The following is a 19,259-nucleotide window of genomic DNA, read 5'->3' on the forward strand; positions in this document are numbered from 1 at the left end:
AATTCTACACAGATTTTTTTTTTATAGATTAAGGAACCCTGAATTCACCTATACACCATATTAGCATACCTCCCAAAATCCTCCCATGTGAAGGAAAAGAAAAGATGTGCTTATCTCTAGCCTATCTCTTGCTGAGCATCTAATGCCTTGGCTAACCCTAGAAAATGAAAGAGGTGGAAGGAACAATTATCTTGAAACAACCATTTGTCTTATTTATAGGGTTTATACACATTTCAAAAATGCTCATACAGTTAGACATGTTGACGCATCTAGGCTACATTATGGATTTTTTTGTGATTGATAAAGCACAAGTATGGCGACTAACATGTGTTTTGTAGAGGTTAGCGATCAAGTTAATCATGATGAGAATGTCCACGAGTATTTTGTGCCTAACCTTTTGTGCTTTATTAAGCATGGTGCAAAGGATAATCGACAATACTAATAATACTCTAGACTAAATGCAGGATGCGGGCATAGAGATATTCGCTTAGTGTGTAAATAGTTCATTCTTTTTCTTTGATTGTACTATTAAGAGGAGTCCAAAATGTTCAACTTAGAGTCAAAGTAAGGGTATGGGTCTACACAAAAGTGGTTAGCTCTCCGTCGAGTTCAGGATGATAAGTGACCTCACTAAAATAGTTTCGAGCTAAGATCTCATAGAAGTTGAATTGAACGAGATAGACTTGAAATAGATTAAGAAGCAATGACGGAGCATTCGTTTGGCTTATAAGCCGTATTTTTTCAGCCAATAAATAGTATTTTTCTCTCACAACAAATCAGCCAATAGTACTTTCGGACCTGTTCAGCTGGTATTAAAGCTGGCTGATAAGCCGGTTGAAGCTATTTTGTTGTGAGAGAAAAATACTGTAGATTCTACCTGATAAGTCAGCTGATAAGTTCAAGCGAACATGCCCTTCAGCCATGGCTTATCAACCAAACGAACAGAGCAAAGATTGATCTTGTGGATTGTCCGATGACACTCCTTGACAGTAGAGAAAACATGGTCCTGTTCGCTTCTCTTATAATCTATCTTTTTCGGCTTGTTTTCTTAGTCGGAACAGTGTTTTTCTCTTACACCAAATTAGCCGTAATAGTATTTCAGCTTGTTTTTTCAGTGAAGAGAACGTTTTTTTTTTTACTAGAGTGGAGTTAGTAGGTCCATACCAAATACCGAGAGCTTGCATGTTTTGAACAAAAAAAATGAATTACTGGACAGTAGGATTACGAAATATTTGCAACAGTTTTTTTAGATGAATAAACAAGCTTGTTCAGCAAGAAGATGACCAGCCAACCGGTTGGAATCATCAGAAACCAAAATGTCAAGCTTAAACCCAAGGAAAAAAATTTCAAACCCGAAACCCTCTAGTGCCGCCCACACGAATTCCCGACCCCAATGGCGACATCGCCGCCGCATAACCCTAGCTCCGGCGATCCCTCGGATGCGTCGAGCCTCGCCGCCGCGGCGCTCGAGGCGCCCGCGCGCGTATGGAGATCCCTCGTCGCGCGCCTCCCTCCCCTCCCGGACTCCTCCAGCTTCCTTGCTGTCGTCTCCGACCTCCAGCGCCGCTACATCGGCATCCGCCGGCCCCGCCGCCGCAGGCTCTCCGCACTACCTCTCCCGCTCCGCCCCGCGGCCGCGCACTCCGCTCGGTGAGATTCCCTGCTATTATTGGCTTGCGCTTGACCGTCATATGCTGGTTCTTAGAGTACAGCAGCTACCTGCGTGCTTGGGATTCGAACTTTGTGTTGTTAGCTAATCTAGGAGTGTCACCGTAGTGATCAGTTAGGAAGTGTCATTGCGAGCTTTTGTATGAACAATGTCACTCGTGTGCTTGTTTGGGATTTTGTTTTGCGTGTCCTTATGTTAGATCGTGGAACTTGTGCCAGCTTGGGGGCAATTATAAGATGTGGGATTCGTGGAACTTGGTAGATTGTTTACATACAGCTCAGTAAAAGCAACAAAGGGCAACCCATCATTTTCCTTAAGCTAATGTTTGTTGACCTATTTATGTGGCTAATGTTATGGACCTGTAATATTTTGTGAATGCCATTGATAACTGTGAGGCTGTATTATTTGAAGTTCTTGCGGACTGTTTATTCATTGCAGGATTGCTGGTGAGATGCCTAAAGCCTTTGTCATCTTAGATGATGTTGTGCAACACACCCTGACTAATTTGCACAGTATTCACAAAAGCTTACTGTTTTGGCAGGCCAAAGCTGAGGTATAAATTTAATACATACCTTTGATGTATTTAAAGAGGTGTATTCTATTCCTTGTGTTATTTACTATTTTACCTGTGGAGTATTTCTTCTCAGGGAACAAATTCTCAGAAAGTGTACTTTATGATCTTTGAGAGAGGTCCAAGGGCCTTTGTTGATGCAACGTATCAAACACTCACTAGACTCGGAAGCAATGGACGTCCAGTCCAATACATTTTGCATTCTGCATCTGATATGGTGTCAACAAAACTTGCTGCCTTGACAAGTATGCAACACTGCTTGGCCGCTTTTCTTGCAGAGGTTTGTTTACTTCAGTTTATCAACTGTAATTATTATACCATAGTAATAATCCTATAATAATTGTAATTCTCTTGCGGCTTATGTCTAGGAGAGTAAACTTTATCTTTAGTATTTTCAATGTTAACTTTTTGGCTACTTTCAAACATAACTGTTGTACTATGGTCAAAAATCAAACTCACAGTTTTCATCATGGACAATAATGCTTTGTGTTACAGGCATATAATACATACATTATTTAATCTCTAGCTTGTCTCCTCTGTAGATTCATTCTGAAGTTGATAAATGCAGAGAAGGATTAACTGAAAACTCAGATAAATCTCTGCATACATTGTTCATTGTTTTAAATACGACATTCTCCAAGTTGGAGGTATCACTTAGAAATGCTGGTGAGGTATGCAATGTTATGTTTCATATATTCTGATCTTTTTAGATGGACTTCTTTGTTGTTTTTAACCAAATGCTTTCAGGGGCAAGATGAACTATTTACACATGATGGAAGTTCATATGAACTGTTTGGGAAATTGCCAGAAGTCGATGTAGAGAGTTCAGAATGGACAGAGGCCTTGGCAACAGATGGTACAAGTTTAGTCTATCAAAATCTTCAGAAGTTAGATAGTTTTCTGTCCTCTCAGGTAAGCATCTCTATCTTCCTAAGACAACCACACATTTCAACCTCTTTTGTTCAAGTCTTCAAGACTAGTGATCTTTGTTGTTGAAATACGTTAAGAGTGCAATTCGTTGTATTTGATCTATAGTTATACTAACAAACTTTTGATGCCACCTGTTTAGGCCTCCTGTAAATAATGTATATGTACACAACACCCAATGACTTCGCTGATTAGAATTAGCAGTAGGATCAAAGTAAAAGCTACTAGCAACCACATTGGACAAGTGTTGAAACATCAAAACTCAGCACATAGATAAGCTGATGATGTGTCCGGGCCGAATTTGTATAGTTGTATCTCATTATTAGAATACTAGTGCAGTACCATTTTATGAACTTTTTCTTTCTGTTCTTTTATGTCTGTTTTGAAGGGCAGGCCTGGTGCAGTGGTGAGAGCTGTCTCACTGAGTCACCAGGTCACGGGTTCGAAGCAGCCTCTCCAAGGGGAAGGCTTGCCTCGGTTTTTCCTTTCCCCAGACCCCACTCATGTGGGAGCCTCCGGCACTGGGTCTGCCCTGCCCTCTTTTATGTCTGTTTTATTCTGTAGTACTTGCTAGAACTAGAAATAACTTTTGCTTGATCACTAAATCGGCTGCTATAGCCTATAGTTCCTTTTTTTCTGAAATTCTATAGTGCCTTATACTTATATGTATGTTCCTTACGAATGTATTTAAAGAAATGTGTTGATTAATAACTACCTGAAAATTTGCTCTATTATTGTAGCTCTCAAGCCATAAAAGACCAGACAGATTGACCATGTACTGGTTACCCTATACATGTGGAGCAGTGGGTCTCTCTGTGTGTTCTCTGTGGCTTTTACGCCATAGCAGCTTGATGGGAAGTCCTGATATCGACAATTGGGTTCGAGATGCTAAGGAGTCTGTGGGTGGATTTTGGGATGAACATGTTGAGAAACCAGTAAGATATTTTGTAAATTCCACTTCTATTATTTATATTTTATTTTTCAGTATGGTAGCGTAAGTCACTAAAGTAAATAACATGATTTAGTGGGAACGACCAGAAAAGGCTTTTCTGATTGTTTATACATTATCTATATGAGAGGTTATGTGAGGTATAGGAGGAAGCTTGCCAGCTTGGTCTTATTAGCCTGTTACTGGAGATATTTTAGATCAAAAAACAAATGCAGAGCATTAGACAGAGTGCTGAGAAACATGCCCGTGCGTTGCAACTTGCAATGGGACATACAACTTGTTTCACGGTCATTTGGACCGGCCCATGCCAATGATAATGAGCTTGCTATCTTTGTTGGATTTTAGTGGGCTTGTTCCAACTTCCAACCTTATTTCAGTTAAATCAAATAAATTCCAAAGCCCATAATAAATGTTAAGTGCAACAAAGGATTAATCCCGTATGAGAAATTGACTCAGCTTAAATGGATGGCTATTGTGCTCACCTATTGTGACCTTAATAAAGGTGGAATGCGAGCCACATGCTCACATGTGTGCCAAGTCACGACGCACACGGGCTCGGGTGTCCACGCCACAATATGAGTGGTGTGACTCCAGCAAAGGTTTTGTAGCTCCAAACTGTTTACCGATGGCATATTGACTGAGTGACAGATGGACAGGGGAGAGAGTGATGGACCAAGAGGGATGGGAGTAGGAAATGGACTTACGGAGAGAGAGAGTGAGGGGTGGAGGAAATTTTCGTACTTTTGCTATTATATAGGTATAGATACAGATATAGATTAGCTGCAGTCTTTTGTCACTATGGTATAATATGGCCTGCCAATGCATCCATGTGTTCCTTAAAGGAGACTTTGCGCATACAAACAAGCTTAATCGAAGAGTTTTTGTAAACTGTGGGCTGTTGTAGTGGTATAAATATTTTTTATATATTCAAATTTTGTGTGAATCATTGATATTTTAGAGACCGCTGTTGCAAGTTGATCTATTTCAGCTGAGAACTCCTTACTCCTAATTGAAGTTAAAATGGAGTTCTATAGTTCTGAAGTTAGTTTTACTACTGTGCTCAAAACATGACTGTTTGTTCTGTATTTGTTGCTCATTAGATCATTTCCATTAGAGATGAGCTTTTCGAGACATTCAAGCAAAGAGATAAAGGTGTAATGGAAAATCAAGAGGTCCAACTGACTGAAGATTCATTGCGCAGGTTATCCATCATTTCTATCTCTCTAATTTCTAGTGACTATGCTGGTTTCTTGATGCCAATGTTTGCTTTTTTACTTTAACCATCGAATAGATACAGTTTCACCCTGCTGCGAAAGCAAAAGTAACATATTCTGGGGTTACCAGCTTTTACAGCTTGAGCACTTAAACTGTTTTGAATTTAACCTGCATGGCATAGGGTGAACATAACCGAAAGAGCCAAAAGGATAACATTTTGAGAAATGAATAGATACATCAATGTTGGTAAATTGCTATCTATTTGTCTTAACTTTAAGCTTCACCTGTTTTTATTGAAATAAATTTAGGATAGTCATATACCATATATACTTTTTGTTTAACATTTCACAATGGGTTATATCAATTAATCAGTTTACATTGTTTCAATATTGTACCAAACATACATGTCCTATAAGCAAATACAGTGGAGAAAACGACAATTAGTAAGTACTGTATGCACATATTATATTATTCTGTAATGTAAACGGTTATTAGGTAATTTCCCGCTTTAATTAGTAATTATATGTTGTCGCGAGGCACTTTTGATATATAATTGAAACAGTTACATGTATGTATGTAACAGTTTCAGTCCAAGTTTACCTATCTGGGTTCATATGATGTAGGAGTACTTTTTTTTTTCTTTTTGTCTGGAAACTCTTTGATATCGTGTCTCATAAAGTATATTTTGCATTGTTTAACCCTGATAGTTACATCTTACATGTTTAGGATGTTAGTTGCTTTTTGTGAGCAAACAGAGGGTCGGAAGTTGCCGGAAGATTTATCAGTGCAGGCGATGTTGGAGACTCTCACGAAGAGGTAAATCTATCTAAACTATACCAACAGTTGTTTGACGAACTTGACACCCGTCTCACTAGCTGTAGCTGATTTATGCCAGCAATATTTCATATTCTCCTGTTTTTTTTTAATTTAAATTATGATTTCATCGTCGTCAAGAGAACATTTTCCCCTTTCACTACATCCCTTTAATGTTCTACCTCTTTTAAAGGAATATATTCTTATTTGTTCACAAAAGGAAACCTTGGTGTATGGTATGTTATTGTCGGGTATCGATATTAGGGATATCCAAAGCAAGGAAGTTAGCGCCTACGCTGACTTCCTCGGATGGCTCGAGACGTATTAAAAGGTCACGCCTGACCCCAAGGTCGAGGGCTCCGTCTCGCCCGACGGGAACCCATACTGCCACCAACCACTCCAGGTCCAAGCGTATGGGCCTGGGTCAAAACTCTGACGCCAGGGAAGAGACTGTCACGCCTCGATGTAACCCGTGGCCATGACGGGCCATACCTGGGGATTCACATTAAGAACAGTGTCGGGCGTGCCGGTGCTGTTCTGCCTAATCCTCGTACGGACGCTGACAGGCGCGTCAGTTCACCACGATGTCCGTCGGGATGGAGTGGAACGCCATGACCGACAGATGACGCCTGCGCATAGCGCCAGTAATGAACAGGGCCGCGACATGGAGCCGTCCTTGTTGACATCTACAGAATCGGCGGGACCCGCATGAAGGAGAAGAAGGACCTGGCAACCCTGGAAGCTTTCTTCTCTCTCGTTCTTCTCCATTTCCTCCTCTGTAACCCGCGCTTTCCCTTCACCTATAAAAGGGGAAGCAGGGCGCCCCATGAAAGGGGAGAGCTGGACACGGGATCTTGACACAAGAGCACGACACGAGCACACGGCTGAGCGGCAAGCGAGCTCTCAGCACCCGTTCACTCCTTCCACCAGAGACCTGAGATCCTCTCCCTCTCTCGTCCGTTTGTAACCTCTACTGCAAACCAAGTGCCGGTAACACGAGCAGCAACGAACTGGACGTAGGGACGTTCCGCCCGAACCAGTATAAACCCTTGTGTCCTCCGAGCACACCATCCGAGCCAGACGCGCAAATACAAATTTACTCGTCGGTGGTCCGAAAACACCGACAGTTATATGCATAATTAGATATTTAGTTACTCTATGTACCTATGTTGTCATCCAATGACATGTGACAACTAAAGCCAATAATCGGACAGAGACTCATAGGCAGTTTGGCCCTTTCAACTTCATGGTTGACTCATTTTAAGACCATTTGGGCTGGAAACTGTTAGCCATCCATTTGATGGATTTGACCCCAGATGTGAACATTGAATAGTAGAAAACAAGCTAATGCAATAGACTCTTATCCAACATTTAATTATACTTAAAAACCTCAGGAAACTCCCAACTTTGAGTTTATGATAACTCAGTAGTAGACTAGTAGTTGCCAGATGCTTCAGTAAACTAGTAACCCTTGTCAGCATGTATGCAATTGCTTCTATGATTCAGGGAATTGTTAGTGTGAAATTTTAGTCCTAATCATGTCACTTATTATGACTAACTAGCATGATTGTATGTATGACTAATTAGTATGTCACTTGTGTACTTCAACTGTTTTGTGAACCGGCTGATATGCAAGTTTCTCTAGTGTTTGATGAATGATGATTACTAGTGCTCTAAGTTTGGTGCTCTCCTTTTGTTCCGAGGTGTGAACATACAGTTCATATTTTATTAACCAGTTCCGGGACGAAAGTATGGGACTGCATTTATTTTCACTAGTCTGTTTTGATCGTTTTCTTTGTAGCACTGAACTCATGAATTGTATTTCTATTTATATATGTGCACTGTGCAGATATGAGAAGGAATTGATACATCCAATTCAAAACCTGTTCAGTGGAGAATTAGCCCGTGCTATGCTTATTCAGGTTCGTCCCTGGTTTTCTGTTTTCTGGGTACAATAATTGAAACGGTGTTTCACTGACCTTCAATTTCGAAATTTGCAGATTCAAAAGCTTAAACTGGATCTTGAATCGTAAGTTAAACAAATCACCATCTGAAAATTTTGATAAGCTATATAAAGATATGCTTTGTCTTGTCTATTGTTCATTGTTATTGATAATTGAAGTGGTTTTACACAGGGGACTACTGGAAATGGATCAGATTCTTAGGGCAAATGCTATAAACCTTGCCGTTCTTGCAGCTCTGCCTGCTTTTGGTCTTTCACTTCTGCTGCTTGTGTTACTGCGAACATGGATTCAGCGTGTATGTATATAAACCATCAAAAAACATTTTCATGTTCACAATTTCATTCCTCTGGTCTATCTGCAGTAATTGTAGGTCTACTGCATCATGTCATCTTTCTCTTCAGAGTTCAAACCATGGGTGTTACTTATCTTTGCGGTTTATGTTGCATGCAAATGGATATGGAAAATTGGAAAGTAGAAAGTAGAAAGGCATTATGGTAAATTTGGCTAACTAAACATCTACGCACCCCACAGGATCATGGTGCTGAGGGAAGAGGTAATATTGCCCGATGTCAACGGAGGCTGCTTCTTGTTGATGTAGAGAGAAGGCTTATGGAGTTTCAGCATTACAGGGATAATGGAATGGTAATTTCAAATATATATGAAATTCGTTCACTCTAGCATTCTCTAACATATTTCTTTTCCAAGTATTGTTTATTTGTGTAAGAGCCCAGCAGGGAGGGGGTCGGCGCAGGAGGAAGAGAGAGGGGAAGGAGAGATAAGCCTTGAGGCAATCCTTTCTTGATTCCAATGATTACATAGCCCCTCTACTTATAGTCCTGGGTAGACTTGTATCTTAAGTAATCTAATGAGGGAAGTCCTTATAGATATGGACTCCTCCCTATCTTAGCTAATCCTATTCCTATTGGAGATCCTCCGGATATGGATAGTGGAGCGGCGGGGATCCGCCCTTGCTTGTGCGCCTCCCCCTAGGCGTCGGCACTGCTGCTGCCCCTTGCGGCGGCGGCGGCGCTGCTGCTGGCGTTCGGGCCAACTGGGCCAGATGGGCCTATAGGCCCCATTAGGCGTATGGCATCACTCCCCCCTTCTCCAATCAGCGCGTCCTCGTGCTGAATCATTGCCCAATCTTTGACAGGCTCTGGCGACGGGTTGGTGTTTGCTGGTAGCTCTGCAATCTGAACAGTTAAGTGGCCCAAGGTGTCATTGAAGTGGTTGGTGCTGATGTGGTAATCGGCGAACTTGAAGTAGTAGCCACATGAGCCGAAGTAGCCGGAGATGTAGTAGTTGTTGGTTCCTGAGCCTTCCAATGGTTCCTGGATGCAGCGGGCTGCGTAGATGGCGGCGCCGGGAAGCGTTTCCGGGAAGTGTAGTTTTCATCCATGGAGGTCGTGGAAGCGAATGCACCTGTCCAACATCAACTTGACCCCTTATGCGCCGGCATAACGCTGTAGCGATGATGGTCGGTGGTGTCGTGGTGAAGTGCTGTAGTGTGCCGAAGAGGAGGTCGCCGGTGTTTTCGTTTGCCGGAGAGATCAGTAGAGGGCCGTTGGCGTGCTGCCTGCCGATGTAGGTGTCGTCGATGGAGAGGAACTGTTGGCCGACCGTTGCTGTCAAAGAAGACGACCGTTGCCGATGGAAGTATGCGGTGTGGCCATGCCTCAAGGAGTAAAATACTCGAGGGGAAAGTTTGTGTTGTCGGTGAAGATGTCGCTGTGTGGAGGCCGATCGCCAGGAGATGCGGAGCTGAAGTTCCGAGCGACTCGAGCAGGTCCTGTAACAAAGGTGAAGTTACCGGGACATAGTATCGTTCGTTGTAGCGGACGATGCCGTGTTGGAGGGACCAAGCTGGTGTTGCCGCTTGGAGTTCGATGGTGGTGGAGATGATCTGAAGTTCGCACTCATCTGAAGTGGCGAGGCGAAGTTGAGCGAGAATCTCTAGGTCCGGCTCGATGCAGGCAGCCACCCTGGCGCCAGCTAGTGGAATCGATGTCGCGGCCGTAGCGGAAAGCTGGAGTGGGGATGCGTTGTCCGATTTGGTGGTGGAGCTGTCGGTGTGACCCCTTGGCGTGGTGTCGGAGGGGTTGTCGCCGGCAGAGGCGGATTGCCCCGTCTTGGTGGGTGCCGGTGTCGGGGTCTCCAGGGTGCGGGCGAGGTCGATGGCCGTCTCCATGGAGCGAGGATGGTGCCACACAACCGCCTCTCGGAGTGCATGCTAAAGGCCGTTGACGAAGAGGCTGACTTGATGTTGTTCGCTGGAGAGGCCAATGCGCAGAGCGTAGGTGATGAAGTTGTTGATGTAGTCGTTCACGTAGCCGGTATGACGAGGTGGTGCGAGGTCGCTGGTGGTGTCGCGGTCAGGGCCGAAGTTGCGGATGATGCTCTTGGTGAAGTACGCCCACTCTGTCATGGGTGTATCCTTCGTTGCGCGCATGTACCACCGGTGTGCTTCACCTGTCAGATGAAAGGCCGCGTACCAGGTTTGTTGTGCCTCGGGCAGACGGTATAGGTTGGAGATTTGCTGCATGCGCGAAAGCCATGGCCTCGGATCCGTCAAGCCGTCGTATGTAGGTGTCGTGAGCTGGGTCTTGATGGGGACATATCGTTGTGGTGGTTCCGTCGTTGTTGGTGTCGTCGTAGGCAGCGGTGATCGGGGGGCATCGTCCCTCCGTGCCGGCGGCCAGGTGTCCGGCTGCTGCTGTGATGGCGCCTTGAGGCGCTGTGCGACCGCTGGGCTAGCTGGGAGTCTGCTGGCTGCGTGCACAGGTGGTGGTTGATGTTGAACTGTTGGTGGTGTCGCCACCGGTGGCGTACGCGGTGGTGGCTCCTGCTGGTTGATGTCCAACCGTTGGTGGACAGCCGCACGGATGACTGGGGTTCCCTCCCGTGGGGGAAACAGTGGTGCCATTGGTGGCTGTGGTGATGGAGGTGGAGCCGAAAGCAGTCTGTCTGACATAGCCAGGATGATCTCCAGAGTGTTGGAGGACTGGGGTGCATCCATCTTGCGTTGGAGATACGACTTGCCGGCGGCGATCATGACGCGCTTGGTTTCTGCGCCGAGGTCGTTGATGGTGGCTTCCCGATCCAATCTGGCCTGAACGCCGGTGATGGCGGCGCCGCCATGGGTGCGTGCGCGCTCGATAGCGTGCAGACGATTGTCGAGGTTGACGAGTTGATGGTGCATCTCCCGGAAGTTCTTGCGAAGGTCGGCGGCGAGGTTCTCGATCAGCTGCTGCATGGTGGGGGTGGTGGAGTCCATGGATCGTCTGGTCTCCGGATACCAGTGTAAGAGCCCGGCAGGGAGGGGGGCTCCTAGGTGGCGACGGCTAGGGTTGAGGGAGGTGAGGGCGACGGACAGGGAGAGAGGGCGGCGGCGCTAGGGCAGAGGGAGAGGGAGGGGTTCGGCGCAGGAGGAAGAGAGAGGGGAAGGAGAGATAAGCCTTGAGGCAATCCTTTCTTGATTCTAATGATTACATAGCCCCTCTACTTATAGTCCTGGGTAGACTTGTATTTAAGTAATCTAACGAGGGAAATCCTTATAAATATGGACTCATCCCTATCTTAGCTAATCCTATTCCTATTGGAGATCCTCCGGATATGGATAGTGGAGCGGCGGGGATCCGCCCTTGCTTGTGCGCCTCCCCCTAGGCGTCGGCGCTGCTGCTGCCCCTTGCGGCGGCGGCGGCGCTGCTGCTGCTGGCGTCCGGACCAGATGGGCCTGTAGGTCCCATTAGGCGTATGACAATTTGGCTTTCTAATTGTGATAATTTTTACTATGCTTCTAGCACTTGAGTCTTGTATATGAGCTTGTTCTCTCACCATATACTAAACTACCAAAATTGCCTTTTTCCCCTAACGAGTATTTCAAAGATTTGTAGATAAAATGTTTATTACTAATCTAATAGGCACCGTGCAATAAATTTGAAGCGGTTAAAGTCTTGGATTATATGATATGATCATGCAATAACTCCTTGAGTTTGCTACCTTATAGGAGGAAGAGGCACGGTGCAAGTTTGGATTAGTACTTTACACGCTTGATAGACTGTGCAAAGCTGTTGAGTCTCACGCAAAAGAAACAGGCGAATGGTTAAGGTCAGTCTCTCTGCTCAAAGTCCTTCACCTCTCATCTTGGTTATTCTGGATCTGACGTGTAGGAAACTGTTTGCAATGCAGCTTGAGAGAAGATATTTTTGATCTGGCAAAGCTCGACATGGGAACGCCAGACAAGATGATTGTCGTGTCACGCTTGAAGTGGATGTATAACTGCTTGCTTCCATTCTCATCGAGCCGTTTGCCACGTCTCTAGAGCAGTGAGCAACTGAACGTCGTGTGCTGCATTTTGGATACTCCAGTTCTGCGGTACCTTGTAAAGATTTTGACACGGATACCTGGAGCTCTGGAAGGTTTGTTGGCCCTCTACTGTCGGAAGGATGGTTCTTTCAGGCGCACATGATGTTTTGTACTCCCCTCCAAGATTTGCACACAAGATTTGTAAATTTTATTAGAGCTGGATAAAGTACATCGTGAAGGGGGAAAGAATTGGGTGGATACGTGTCCACCGAGCCCTCCGTGCATACAGCCAGGGGATAGGGCATAGAAAGAGGACGCCAGTTTCTCAACTTGACAATTTTTGCCTTGCTTGGCCCGCTTGTTGATTTGGATTGGCCGGCATACCAAAGCCTGTTCTGTTCGCTTGCTCGTATACGATCGTGGATTATAAGCTGGAACAGTATTTTTCTCTCACATCAAATCAACCAGTAGTAAATAATCCACGATCGTTTACGACGAAACAAACAGGGTTGTTTGCGTGGTTGGGCTACATGTGTGCGAGCATTGTACCTTCGGCCTTTGTTCCTGCCTGGCACTTGAAATGGTTGCTCCATATCCCATAGTAGTTAATAACATGGCAACAGGATGCTGTTCTTTTTATCTATTCGCAGAAATAAAGGAGATGGGCACTAGTACAATCTTATTGAACTGTTTCATTTGAAAGAACATGTGTTATTAACTTATTATTCATGTGTGGCACTAGTGGCCACACAACACCCTGGGCCCCTTTCACTTGCCGATGATGGCGAGCAGCGCGTCCTTATAGTGGCCATGGGTGTTCTTGGCCACGGCGTCGGCGAGCTTGGCCCCGTACTGCCTGGCGTAGGCGTCCTTGATATCCTCCATGTCCGTGTCGGCGCGGGACACCAGGACGCGGGTGAGCGCCGCCTTGGCCTGCCTGTCCGCGTCGTCGCTGAACGCCCTGCTGATCACCTCGCTGAAGTACTTGGGCGGCGAGTCCAGGCACTTGACGGCCTCTCGCAGGCACGGCTCGGCGGCCAGGTCCTGATCGGTCGCAGGCGCAAACAACAGAGGAATCAGCGTCAGAGTGTTAAAAGAGTTTGGATTTATGGTGAACTCTCCTACTGGTATTCTTGACGACCTCTTCAAGTGGCTTTCCGTGCAGCTCCATGTAGATCCTGAAGGTGGCCCTGAGCTGGGGCTTGCTCCTGGTAGCCAGCACCCGCACCACCTGCTCGTTCGGCACTAGCTTGGTCGCTGCCGCCGGCGCGGACCTGACGGCAGCGGCCAGCGCCTTGGCCTCCTCAGTGGCGAGGTCCTCGCTCACGCACGCGCCCTCGTACCGGTACGCGCTCACCAGCCCCACCAGCAGCTGCAGGCAGGCAGGAAATACGTGTTAGTGCGTCAGTTACAGAGCTGCTGCTGCCAGTGCCAGGTGGCAGCAGCCCAGAACGAGAAAGAAGACGGAGAAGGAAGGAAACAGCGCGCACACTGGCGTTGGCGTCCCTGACGCGGTAGGCGACGTCCTCCTCGAGCGAGCGGTGGTAGAGCGCCTGGTACGCGCGGCGCGCGCCGAGCAGGTCGTCGGCAGCGCGCGTGCAGGCGACCTCGACGAGGACCTGCGGCGGGTGCGCCTTGTGCAGGACGTGGTGCGCCCAGCGCGCGTCGCGCTCCCACGGGTGCATCGCCCACAGCACCGCGGCGTCCTTGAACCGCGCGAACTCCGCCTTGAGGTGCAGCAGGTACTCGTCCTCGCACCGCTCGATCCCGGCGACCGCGCCGGCGCTCGCCGAGAAGAAGCCCAGGAAGCCGCGCCGGAACTGCGCCCGCTTCTCCGGCTGCCGCCGCCACCGCCCCAGCGCGGACACCAGCGCCGTCTCGTCCACGCCCAGCCCGCCCAGACCTTCATTTTTTTCAACATCGTGCCAGAATTCATTCGCGCATGGTCAACGTATACACAAGTGTATATAATAATGTACCGTACCCGCGAAGGCCCTGGTGAGGTCTTGGTGCTCGTCGGCCATGGCAGCAGGCGGCGCCTCCTTCTCCTTGTTCTGCAGGTCCCTTTCCTTCCTGGGCGCCTGCTGCTGCCTGAGACGCGGCTGCGGCGACGCCGGCGGTGACGTCGCGGCGCTGCTGTTGCTGCCGGTTTGTGTGAGGAACTGCTGCATCAGGTTCGATGTGGGGCCTTTTTCTATCTATATAAAGCTCTCCGCGTCACGACTAGTCCAGGTATACACGGGTCAAATGCTTGCTTGTTTATATAGATGGATGCTACAGAATCAATTCAGATACGAAACAGCTTGAAAAAATTAATGCAGTTTTATGACGTTAATTCATGGTGGCCAGCTTTGGCACGACCAGAGGGAGCGTTTCGTGCTGGTTGGGAGCCCTACTAGCAGATCGTTGTGGTTGTGGATTGAATGGTGCCCAGCCCAGGTGTCATCAATCTTGAAACGCCTCAGGAATCTTGGACCGGTACGCGCGGCGGACGGCGATGAGGTGGTCCGGCGCGGAAGCCATCAGGAAGAGAAGGCAGCCGCATGGCGACGAGGTGGCACGAATCGTCAGCACGAGGAGCAAGCACCAGCTGCGGGCCACGTTCCAGCGGTACAAGTAAGACCACGGCACCGACGTCGATGAGGTACCGTACCGGCCATAGCCAACTCTCGTCGAGTACCATTGCCATCAGACGAGAAAGAACAGCGGCATGCTTAATAGGGGACTCCTTGTTGCCCTGCTCTGACAGGACATCACCAAGCATAGCAGCAGTCAGTTTGCCAAGATCCTCAGGAGCGCCGTCTGGTGCTTAGCGTCGCCGGAGAAGCACTTTGCAGAGGTAAACTTGGGATGGAAAGATTGTCAACCTTGTTGATGGGCTTTGAATTGCCAGTGTTCAACCTGTACTGGATCTTATATATGTATATGTACTTTGTTCGTCAGGCTATTAGATACTCCATATTAGGATTTGGAACGGATGAGGACACACTTACCAAGGCGATCATCTCAGGGTCCGAGATCGGCATGAACAAGATCAAAGAGGAATACAAGGTCAGGTTCAAGACCACTGTCACTAGCGACATTGTTGGTGACACCTCCGGGTATTACAAGGACTTCCTGCTGACCTTGATAGGGAGTGAAGATTAAAATTAAAACAACCTGCTTTTGTTGAGAAAGATGTGTAGAATGTGTATCCGCAACCACCAAAAAAAAAAGAACTTTCATTAGAGAACATGTACAAAGACCGAAAATATTCGGATGCATTCATGCATATGCATCCATTCTTTACAAGATTTTAAAAGGTCCATATCACGTTCAGATAAACCAAACCATTCTCTCCTTTTTGTGTTTATTTGATAGTTCTGAAAAGCTCCTTTTCCGCTTAAAAAGTCATTAAGCAGAACGCTTTGAGGCCACACAAAAAATTCACAGAAAGTAAAGTGCAGCAATTTCATATTGGCGATGAGGAATGGACTCATCTAGGAGACTAGGACCCGGGATCAGAGTATTATCATGCACTTTGTTATTCTACTATACTCACAGCATCTTCTGCAGCAACACAAAGTACAACAATCGAAATGTTTCTGAGCCTCATCCTCTACTGTTAAGAATACATTTATCTCTCGTTTGGACGCAATACAAGGTTGGTCTCACGCGCAAAGTACAGGAAAAAAGACAAGTGAGCACCCCTTCACACTTAGCACAAAAGTGATGATCATCTGTCACCAAGCTTTTGCCCGTCTTGATTTCTTATCCACTTCAAGAGAGAAGATATCCTCATCTCCTCCTGGATGACGAAGAAGCCGCAGCAATTATACCACCAGCAACAAGACCCACAACTCCAAAGGCGCCTGTGATGATAGCCATGCCAATCATACCATCTGCATTTAACCATCAAATAAGCCATTAGCCCAAGTTAGACAAACCATAAACAGTGCATTGGAATGACTAGAGATTTGCTCTATTGTTCTTTTCTAATATTTGAAACATGGATACATGGTAGATAACCTTATTAAGACATGATGTCTTGATCCCTACTGCTTTTCAGGGTCCATGGCTGACAGCAGTAGTTGGGGAGGTGAGGTCTCAGATTTGGGGATATATGTGAAACTTATCTCTTGATCAATACAATTGATATTTACATTAGGACATGGAGAATTACTGGACACCAGCCCTGTTTGTTTCCGCTTATAACAGATTCTCGGTGAAAAAAAAACGAGAATCCCACCAAATGCCTTGATTATCTCAGCTTCTGCTCACCACCGATTCAGAACTTTGAACTAGCAAAATCGAGAATCGAAAAACATCCCTGCATTACGGCGATTGCAAACAGACAGGGCCATCATGTTGGCATTATAGTAGCACATGATAAGCTATTGGCCATTCATTATCCTAACTTGGTAGTGGACATTATAGTAGGAGATGCAAAATCCATGGGCATCCATTTTATCATTTTCCTACACTGAAAATGGAAAGCATAAATATTATACCAACCTCTTCTGGTTTTTTCTTCTACGAGCCTTTGCAAAGTCATGGCTTGTCTCCAGTCATGTTGAATCTGAAGAAAACATGAAATTTCTTGTTCAACATGCAGGCATCAAATTCAGGGGCGCCTTGGTTAACAATACAGGACTAAGGCCACAGACTAAAACAAATCTTGAAGGTCTCAAAGGAATAACAACAGATAACACATTTCATGATCAAACCTCTAAGCATCTTTCCAAAAGCTGTCGGCTTCTTGTATAATCCCCAGTTCTGTAACGCCCAACAGCTAACAAGTAGAGCTTCTCCCTTGCTTGCTCTGGGCTGCTAGACCTGTCCAATGAAGCTGGCAACAGATAACATCATGAGCTTCCATAGGGACAACGACAAAGAAATTAACAATGCTGTGCTCTAGTTCCTCTAAATTTTAGAGGTTCCAATCTCAGCAATGTAACCCCATAATGAAAGTCTCAACTGGTTCTTTTCAGAGAAGTGGGCGTAGGAAGTCAAACAATAGTAATTGAACAGAAGTCCATGTAGTAAGACGCTTCTTATGGCATGTGGGCATTTCCTTGTACATCAACACCTTTTTCAACAAGTTAATGGTAATGGCAAGTTCTAATTTTCTAAGCAGACTAGTTAAAAGATGAGGTCCAACTCAATCACAAATCAAAACATGAGGTCCAACTCAATCACACATTTTCGTGGAAATAATCAGGAAATGGGCAAATATTCAGTAAATTTCTCGAGTCATATTTTCTGTTTTTTGAAGGAACAGAAGAGGAACTCCTACAATGTTTATCAAGCCAATTTTTTTTATAAAAGAAGACTCCAAGTACTAATGCTGCTGGAGATTAACAGGATATGGATATCACCTTCAAGCATTCCGATGCCCCGGTTGACATCTTCAGGCTGTCTCGAGTGAACAAGCGCCCAGGAGAGCCTCATTAGGCTCTCATTCTTCTTTTCTTCATTTTTAGCCTCAGCAACCTCGCTCTCGAAACCCTGATAAAAAAGAATTGATCATAAGAACGCGTGGCAACGATTACGATTAGGCCCCGCGTGATCAAACACGGCTTGACCGGATAACAGGATGCTCTGATCGGATAATTGGTTGCTTTGTTTTGCTTAATGGCCGCAGTAGCACCACGGTGGAATGGAAGGTGATTCATCGATCGTTGGTTCAACCGACCATAGGGTTAGTGAATCCCCCGTGACTGCAAGGAACCTGTGTCACAATTCCCCGCGCAGCAACGACTCAGTGAACCCCGTGCCAATTCGTGGGCCCCTCGCGCGCATTCCCCTCCAAAATTTGCCGCCGCCACGGGAGCGGCAAGAAGGCGGGAGAAGGAAAGGGTCGGATTGGCGGCACTCGTCACTCGTCAGCAGGCCCTCTCCCTGGGAGGCAGCCGCCAGCCGAGCCCCCAGTTTTCTCGGCGAGAAGAGAAGGGGGAAGGAGGGGCTTACGGCGATGATGTCGCCGTCGCACCGGGGGAGGATGTCGCTGCCGCGGAAGATGGAGCCCACCGAGTCGATTAATTTGCCGACGTGCGAGTCCATCCCGCGTCTCTCTCTCTCTCCTGACGTTTTTTTTGTGTGTGTGTGTGTCCAAGGGTGGGAGGGCGGTGTGTGTTTTATACGGGGTTTTCGGCGTGCCACCAGAGGAATGGATGGATTGGATTGGAGTTGGACCCAGAGGGTAGCCTTGGGTGCTAAGCAAAGAAAGTAAGCCGTTAGCGACCTGACCTTAACGCGCTCAGCAGTCAGCACCGTTCGCCTGACGCCTGTCTGCGGGGGGGGGGGGGGGGGGGGGGGGGGGGGGGGGGGGGCGGGGATGTACGGGAGAGAAGACCCAATCGTATGCTCAGGAGGGGGATGTACAGGAGAGAAGACCCAATCGTATGCTCAGGCCTTGTTTATATGTCATCTAAATTCTAAGTTTTTTCACCCTCTCTCCATCACATCAATTTTTAGCCGCTTGCATGGAGTATTAAATGTATGTAAAAAAAATAACTAATTACACAGTTTAGTTGGAAATCACGAGATGAATCTTTTGAGCCTAGTTGGTCCACGATTAGACAATATTTGCCAAATAAGACCAAAGTGGTACTATTTATCGGGTTCACTTTTTTTGCAAAGTGAACGAGGCCTCAGTCAATGAGAAAGTGAGGCCACGTTTAGTTGGCCGGATTCGCTGTGCGGCACTGTAGCGCACTGTAACATTTCGTTTGTATTTGGTAATAATTGTCCAATCGTTGACTAATCAGGCTCAAAACGTTCGTCTCGTAAAGTACAACCTAACTGTGCAATTAGTTTTTTATTTCGTCTATATTTAGTACTCCATACATGTACCATAAATTTGAT

At 46.4% G+C, this 19,259-nt stretch overlaps 3 protein-coding genes and 1 pseudogene across 8 annotated transcripts; 2 read left to right on the plus strand and 2 right to left on the minus strand.

Annotated features, from left to right (window-relative positions):
* Nucleotides 1–1,360: 1,360 nt before the first annotated feature.
* On the plus strand, nucleotides 1,361–12,430 carry LOC136531689 (protein DGS1, mitochondrial-like). Of its 2 annotated transcripts, none has more exons than XM_066524348.1 (14): nucleotides 1,361–1,650; nucleotides 2,108–2,222; nucleotides 2,317–2,520; nucleotides 2,783–2,911; nucleotides 2,988–3,152; nucleotides 3,908–4,102; nucleotides 5,217–5,317; nucleotides 6,058–6,147; nucleotides 7,994–8,066; nucleotides 8,145–8,173; nucleotides 8,280–8,403; nucleotides 8,640–8,750; nucleotides 12,115–12,215; nucleotides 12,297–12,430. In XM_066524348.1, exons 1-14 carry the CDS (start codon nucleotides 1,394–1,396, stop codon nucleotides 12,427–12,429), a joined length of 1,827 nt encoding a protein of 608 aa, XP_066380445.1. In that variant the 5' UTR covers nucleotides 1,361–1,393; the 3' UTR covers nucleotide 12,430. The 2 variants fall into 2 exon arrangements, with proteins under 2 accessions (XP_066380445.1, XP_066380451.1); XM_066524354.1 differs by having other exon boundaries at nucleotides 2,332–2,520.
* Nucleotides 12,431–13,138: 708 nt separating this feature from the next.
* LOC136531704 (annexin D4-like) lies at nucleotides 13,139–14,851 on the minus strand. 2 transcript variants are annotated; one of them, XM_066524364.1, is made up of 4 exons: nucleotides 14,398–14,851; nucleotides 13,904–14,316; nucleotides 13,539–13,785; nucleotides 13,139–13,457 (listed from the first exon to the last, which is right to left on the minus strand). In XM_066524364.1, the coding sequence occupies exons 1-4, from the start codon at nucleotides 14,582–14,584 to the stop codon at nucleotides 13,213–13,215; spliced, it is 1,092 nt and encodes a 363-aa protein (XP_066380461.1). In that variant the 5' UTR covers nucleotides 14,585–14,851; the 3' UTR covers nucleotides 13,139–13,212. The 2 variants fall into 2 exon arrangements, with proteins under 2 accessions (XP_066380461.1, XP_066380457.1); XM_066524360.1 differs by having other exon boundaries at nucleotides 13,555–13,785; nucleotides 14,398–14,850.
* Nucleotides 14,852–14,910: 59 nt separating this feature from the next.
* LOC136531736 (annexin D3-like) lies at nucleotides 14,911–15,716 on the plus strand (annotated as a pseudogene).
* A 197-nt stretch (nucleotides 15,717–15,913) lies between these two features.
* On the minus strand, nucleotides 15,914–18,495 carry LOC136531713 (mitochondrial fission 1 protein A-like). 4 transcript variants are annotated; one of them, XR_010778089.1, is made up of 6 exons: nucleotides 18,363–18,495; nucleotides 17,771–17,900; nucleotides 17,120–17,241; nucleotides 16,908–16,971; nucleotides 16,422–16,693; nucleotides 15,914–16,294 (listed from the first exon to the last, which is right to left on the minus strand). XR_010778089.1 is itself a non-coding variant. In XM_066524371.1 (5 exons), the coding sequence occupies exons 1-5, from the start codon at nucleotides 18,453–18,455 to the stop codon at nucleotides 16,191–16,193; spliced, it is 513 nt and encodes a 170-aa protein (XP_066380468.1). In that variant the 5' UTR covers nucleotides 18,456–18,495; the 3' UTR covers nucleotides 15,914–16,190. The 4 variants fall into 4 exon arrangements, 2 of the variants coding, with proteins under 2 accessions (XP_066380468.1, XP_066380479.1); XR_010778091.1 differs by having other exon boundaries at nucleotides 16,422–16,722; XM_066524371.1 differs by lacking the exon at nucleotides 16,422–16,693.
* Nucleotides 18,496–19,259: the final 764 nt, after the last annotated feature.

This window comes from Miscanthus floridulus, chromosome 2, assembly GCF_019320115.1.
Source record: "Miscanthus floridulus cultivar M001 chromosome 2, ASM1932011v1, whole genome shotgun sequence".
NCBI lineage: Eukaryota > Viridiplantae > Streptophyta > Magnoliopsida > Poales > Poaceae > Miscanthus > Miscanthus floridulus.

Coding starts and splice junctions, on each gene's coding strand:
- LOC136531689 (XM_066524348.1), top strand. CDS start 1,394: ATGGCGACATCGCCGCCGCATAACCCTAGCTCCGGCGATCCCTCGGAT. Junction 3,153..3,907: donor ATAGTTTTCTGTCCTCTCAG/GTAAGCATCTCT, acceptor CTATTATTGTAG/CTCTCAAGCCATAAAAGACC. Junction 4,103..5,216: donor ATGAACATGTTGAGAAACCA/GTAAGATATTTT, acceptor GTTGCTCATTAG/ATCATTTCCATTAGAGATGA.
- LOC136531704 (XM_066524360.1), bottom strand. CDS start 14,584: ATGCAGCAGTTCCTCACACAAACCGGCAGCAACAGCAGCGCCGCGACG. Junction 14,317..14,397: donor CCTCACCAGGGCCTTCGCGG/GTACGGTACATT, acceptor AAAAAAATGAAG/GTCTGGGCGGGCTGGGCGTG. Junction 13,786..13,903: donor TCAGGGACGCCAACGCCAGT/GTGCGCGCTGTT, acceptor GCCTGCCTGCAG/CTGCTGGTGGGGCTGGTGAG.
- LOC136531713 (XM_066524371.1), bottom strand. CDS start 18,455: ATGGACTCGCACGTCGGCAAATTAATCGACTCGGTGGGCTCCATCTTC. Junction 17,242..17,770: donor GGGCATCGGAATGCTTGAAG/GTGATATCCATA, acceptor ATCTGTTGCCAG/CTTCATTGGACAGGTCTAGC. Junction 16,295..16,907: donor AGAAGAAAAAACCAGAAGAG/GTTGGTATAATA, acceptor GGTTAAATGCAG/ATGGTATGATTGGCATGGCT.